This window comes from Mus pahari, chromosome 7, assembly GCF_900095145.1.
Source record: "Mus pahari chromosome 7, PAHARI_EIJ_v1.1, whole genome shotgun sequence".
Lineage (NCBI taxonomy): Eukaryota > Metazoa > Chordata > Mammalia > Rodentia > Muridae > Mus > Mus pahari.
Window position 1 is genome coordinate 68,992,969 of NC_034596.1, and position 5,596 is coordinate 68,998,564.

General features: G+C 48.8%; 1 protein-coding gene across 1 annotated transcript; it reads right to left on the reverse strand.

Annotated features, from left to right (window-relative positions):
• Positions 1-324: 324 nt before the first annotated feature.
• Tmem30b (transmembrane protein 30B) lies at positions 325-4,275 on the reverse strand. The gene has a single exon (XM_021202276.2). The coding sequence runs from the start codon at positions 4,178-4,180 to the stop codon at positions 3,119-3,121; it is 1,062 nt and encodes a 353-aa protein (XP_021057935.1). The 5' UTR covers positions 4,181-4,275; the 3' UTR covers positions 325-3,118.
• Between the last annotated feature and the right edge of the window lie 1,321 nt (positions 4,276-5,596).

Consider the following 5,596-nt stretch of genomic DNA (forward strand, 5'->3'; position numbering starts at 1 on the left):
TTAGCCCACAGGTATGTTGGCTGAAGGAAAGCTGACGTGCTGTAGAGATCTTGCCAGGAAGATTAAGGATGGCTATCTTCATACAAGGTTACACAGCAGAGCAGGTAGTTTTCCCAAAGCTAGTGCTGTTTTTATTGGGGGAACTTATGGAGGGTGCAGGTTTACCACATCAGCAACTGAACAACAGCTAAATAATGTAGCCAGTTCTCTGCAAAGGGAAGCTATCTCTCTAGATCTCTTTAGGCCTTTAATGAGTTCCAGTCCTATTTGGTAGGGTCCTCTAAGTGACTCTTCAGTTTGTTGGAGAGAGAATTAAGAGAAATTCTCCTGGGGGAAAAATTTTTTTTAATTGCCAACTAAAATTAACCTATAGCAAAAATGTAGGTTGCTGTGAATATCCAGTGCAAACTAAAAAAAATAAAAATAAAAAAGAATTTTATTGATAGTGATTGATGGTTTGTAACACTGAGACTTGCCATCAGCTCCTTGGTGTGTCAGAAAGAGTTTTGGTTGTAGCTTACTGAGTAACACTTATTCCAAAGCAAAGTCTGTCCTTAGTTGTTTTAACAGTTGTCTAGTCAGCAGACTGTTGAGCCATTTCAGTTGAGGAGATGCTAGAAACCTCAGCTTGGTTTTTTGTTTTTTGTTTTGTTTTGTTTTCTGGAGGTGGGCATTTCACTGAACACTTGTCCTTTACTTCACAAAGTGGCTCAAAGTTGGTCTCTAGTCCAGCAGCTGAGGTTCACTCTGTCGTACTCCTAGAAGACATCCCTTTAGTTGGGAAACAGGAGGATAGGACTAACCAGAATCCTGATACTGGACAAAAATGCTCCACAGCACAGGGGCCACTGAAGCAAAGGCCTGACGCTGTCGTCTTAAACTTCCTGTTCATCAGAGTCTCAAATACCAACAGGTAGTTGTAATTTACAGTCTGAGTGAAATGCAGAGCGGCAGGCTGCTATGATCACATTCTTTACTAACCTTTCATACTAAAATTGAAAACACACTGTCATTTATCAAATTCAGACAATAATTGAGGATCATGTCATCCAAACACAGGATGTTGATGAAAGTTCAAATTCTGGTTTAGGAAGTTAGCAATAAAAGACAGAGTTCGTTTTGACTGGATACCATTCTGAATGGTGATGCTCTGGCTACAATATGGATGTGCTGGCAACAGGAGGCGAACGGCTGGTACCGTTTGTGCCTTTAAGACCATAGTTCAAAAGAACTAAGTAATGTGATAACAGAGAAAGACAAACACAACCTTTATTCTCTTTCAAAAACCTTTTGAAAACAAGGCCTGGAACTACAATTTAATGACAGGATTTTAAGTTTCATGGTCTCACATAAAAACTAGTAACAAAATACTACTACTGTTCTACAAAATGATAGTAAAATATAGTTACCGTCAACTTTATAGGGAACAGAAGCAAACTCCTTTACCTGACACAGAGGAGGGCTGATCAAACAAGCATTTATAATTAATAAAACATTCTAAAGTACACGTCACATTCTGCTTTTCATAGTCAAAAAAAAAAATCACAAAATGTGACTTGATATTAAATTTTATCACATTCAGAAGTCAGAAAGTCAACACGGTAGAAATGCTAAAGAACTTTTTGATATATATATAAAGATGAGACAAAATTATTTTAAGTCACTTTTTATCTTAGACAGGCATGCTGTTCATCCAAAAATAAGTACTAACTAGAACAGAATAATAGAATAATAGATAATCACTGCAACTCAGCATTTGACTGCCATACAACATACTCCAAGAACTATGCTGCCTTTGAGGAATGAAAATACACCAATAACCAAGAAAATAACTGCACTAAGGAGCCAGCCCAGAGGACCCTGACAAATGCCAAGGAACTTTTCTTCAGGGAACCTGGAAGACAGTATCATGGGAGAATTTATTTTTAATTTTCTTTGAAATTGTTGTTCCATAAAAATAAAATAAACATGTCCCAATTACCTCTGAGACTAGCTTTATATCACTTGTAGGCAATCAAATAAAATCAGCTGAGTAATTTTAGCATTATCTTAAAGGCTAAAATAATCCAGAGTCTATTTTGCATATTAGAATATATTCCTTATCAATCTTTAACGTGATCACTAGAAATGGGTTTCATTTGAGAGTTGAAACTGGGCTTAAGATAGTTCTTTGTGAAAATACAAATGAGTTAAATTATTCCCTTCAGCATGATTCAAAGGGGGGTGAGAAAGAAGGCAAGGGTCAGTCCCTCAGGGTTGTAAGGAAACAGCTTCCCACTAGGCTCCTTTGCAGCCGGGTTTCTCAGGTTAAAACACTTGCCCCTGAGCCATGCAGACTGCCCTGGCATTTTCAGATTTTTACACAGCGTCTCCTTAAGTTTGCTTTTACATTTAATAACGCACTTCTGCCCTGCAGATCTGCAGTTTCCTAGACCTAGCAAGTTTTCTTACTCACTCCACAAATTGCCAGCTTCCTCCCTATGTGTTTAAGACCAAACAGGAGCACTATGATTGTCACCGTTCACGGGAACAAATTATTACAGGAAAAACTGAACTCAGGTGAGTACTTTAGGCCCAACCTGGCTCAAGATTCCCAAGTTCAAGGGCACGGGGGATTCCAGAGAAGCTTGCTCATGCTGGCCTTACTGTGTCAGAACCTGAGGGGGGGGGGCTGGTGCCTCTTCATCGACTTAAATCTTAACAAATATGCTCCCCCCCTCCTCCATGCCTCGGCGGGCAATCAGCGGGTATCATTCTCCAGCACTTCCCCGCCCCATCTGATATCTCCCACCCAGAAAGCTGAGGGAGGTGTGCCTAGAGGGAGGAACAAAAGTTTAGGCTCAAAATCAGGATCCTGGCTGTTGGTCTTAATGAGTTCCAACCCAGGAATCTTAAGGACCTGGCGTGTCAACTCGGTAAGCCATGGAGAAGATGGGAGAAATGGCAAGATGTGTCATTCTGCAGTCCAGAACCTGAGAACAGTCCCGTGACGGGTAATTCCCTTCTCCAGGCCCGTCGTCCACAACAGATCAGTGGGCCTTAAGTTGTGTTAGGAGCAAAGGGCCACCGCTAAAAGCGACTTGGCCAAGAAGCAGGCAGGGGTTCTTGGGAAGCAGGATCACTCATCATCGTTGTCATCGTCGTCCTGGTCCTGGTAGCGAATGTAGACGACCAGCATGACAAAGCCCATGACGATGCAGAGGGAGCCGACGACCAGGTAGGCGATGCCCAGGAAAGGGTTCTTGCCACCCATCCATGAGATGTTGCTAAGGATGATGAGCTTGTGGCCGCCGAAGGCGCGCACCGGGTAGTTGTAGGTGATGTTGACACGGTAGGTGCCCCGGGGCAGACCGGCGGAGTAGTTGCCCTGGCGGATGCGCGCATAGAGCTTGCGGAACGTGGGCAGCGCCGCGGTGCGCATCCACACCACGAAGTCCTGGTTGATGAAGCCGGTGTTGTTGGGATCCGAGCTGAGCTCATAAACCGGCCGGTGCCAGTTGGGCGGCGGCGCCGTGCCGCGGAAGGCCAGCGCCAGGCTGCCGTTCACCAGCGGCGGGTTGCGGAACTTGACGTGGTAGTCGGTCCACCAGGCGATGGCGGTGCGGTCGAGCGGCACCTCGACGAAGGGGTCCGCGGACTGGCGCTGGTGCCAGAGCGAGAAGGAGTCGTTGAAGAGGCTGTTGGCGATGGCGCCGCATGGCGCGATGGGCAGGCCGTCGGAGCGGAACTGGTAGGGGGCGCACTCGTTGGCCGGGTGGCGCAGCGCGCTGGCCAGGCCGCTGAGCTGCGCGTCGTCGCGGGACACGCCGTAGCGCCGGTTGTTCTGGTAGAAGTTGGACAGCTCGTAGTAGAGGTACACGGGGCCCGGGAAGAGCTCGGGCAGCGTGAAGCTCCAGGAGCACGCACAGCTGGGCGGCGGCGCGCGGCCCTGGCCCTTGGCGGCGCACACCGAGCAGTCGCCGGTGCCGGGGTTGCCGGTGTAGTCGTACTCCAGCTCCTTGATGCCGTTGGAGGAGTAGAAGAGGCCCAGGCCCAGGCCGATGAACGCCAGGCCGGCGCAGAAGAAGAGCGGCAGCGCGATGCCCGCCGACAGCAGCGGCTGCCAGGCGGGGAGACGCTGCTGCGTGAAGGCGGTGTTGTCCGGCTGGTGCGCGCCCCGCGCCGTGGCGCTCCAGGTCATGGCGGGGGATCTCAGCCGGGGCCTGCGGCCGCCGACTCTCAACCCCGGGTCAGCGGCGAGCCTCCCGCCTCCGCTCGCCGGCTCAGCTCGACGGCTGCTCCCGGCCCCGCCCCCCCGCCGCCCGCCCGCGCAGGTGCGCCCGTCCCGCCCCCCACGCAGGTGAGGCCGGTGGCGGGGCGCGCAGCCTCCGCCCCGGGACTGCTCAGTTCCGCCACCGCCCAGGTGACCTGGGACTGGCTCCGCCCCTGCATGGTGCCCTTCCCAGGTGAGCAGGGCGAGGCTCCTCACCACACCAGGCTCTGCCTCATCAGTCCTCCCTGTCTGACTCCTCCTCCCCCTCCTCCTCCTCCTCTCGCTCCTCCTCCTCTCCCTCCTCTTCTCCCTCCTCCCACTTCTCCTCCCCTCCTCCTCCCAGTTCTCCCACTCCTCCGTGGGCGAGTGATGGGCTCCGAGTGGGTCATCCCTTTGCTCAGGTTCCTTTCACATTCCACAGGGCCCGAACAGCTTTCCCCGAATCACAAGCCTGACTTAAACAAGAAAGTTCCACCCCAGAGCTTGCTGCGGGGTGGGGTTCTGTTGGCTTGATTATTTATTACCTCGTTAAGGCTGTTAATCCTCGTTATTTAAGGAAAAGGATGAGTCTTAAGTAGGGTTTCACTTCGTTTTCAAGCACAAAATACTGTGCCCCGGGAGTTACACTGTGGTAACTGTATCGATTTCAACGTGGAGTTCTTACTCTCCCCTTTTTATGTAAGGGGGGATTAGTTCCTAGCCAAATGCTCCAGTCTGGCTTAATAACTACGAAAGGTGGAAAGTTCTGTAAAAATAAAATGATCTTTTAAGAAGAACCAAAGACTGGGAGAGTTTGCAGCCTTTGAGTGTCTTCTCTAGCTGATGGGTGGAACCACCAATGAGGAAAAAAAATGCTGTGGACTGCATGCGATGTTCGAAAAGAGATCTTGATTAGAGAATGGCCTGACCCAAGGCCCTGGGTGGAGGGGTAGCTAGCTGGTATCCACAGCCAAGGACATTTGTGTGTTCGGTTCTAGTTGAACTAGAAGGATTTATAGGCTGCATGAAAACTCTAACTGGCCTGGGATTTGGGGCTGGTTTGTTTGTTTTTGTTTGTCTCTAGGTTGGTTAGCATACACAAGAGCATAGGGGACTATGCATTAAATCTTCCTTAGGTCCTGAATTACACTCCTGCAGCTCATACAATGTAAATAACTTAAATGCTTTCTCTGTTATTCTCGCATACCTGTTTATCAAAATCCAAAGAGACTTGGAAAACTAAGCTGTTGAAAATATTTTTAATGTTGTCTTCCAAGTCTTCAGCTCTATGCTGAACAATGTTGAAGAAAAGGCAATTAGGTCAAATTGGAATCTTAGTGGTCTAATATGGCACTGTCCGGGCTG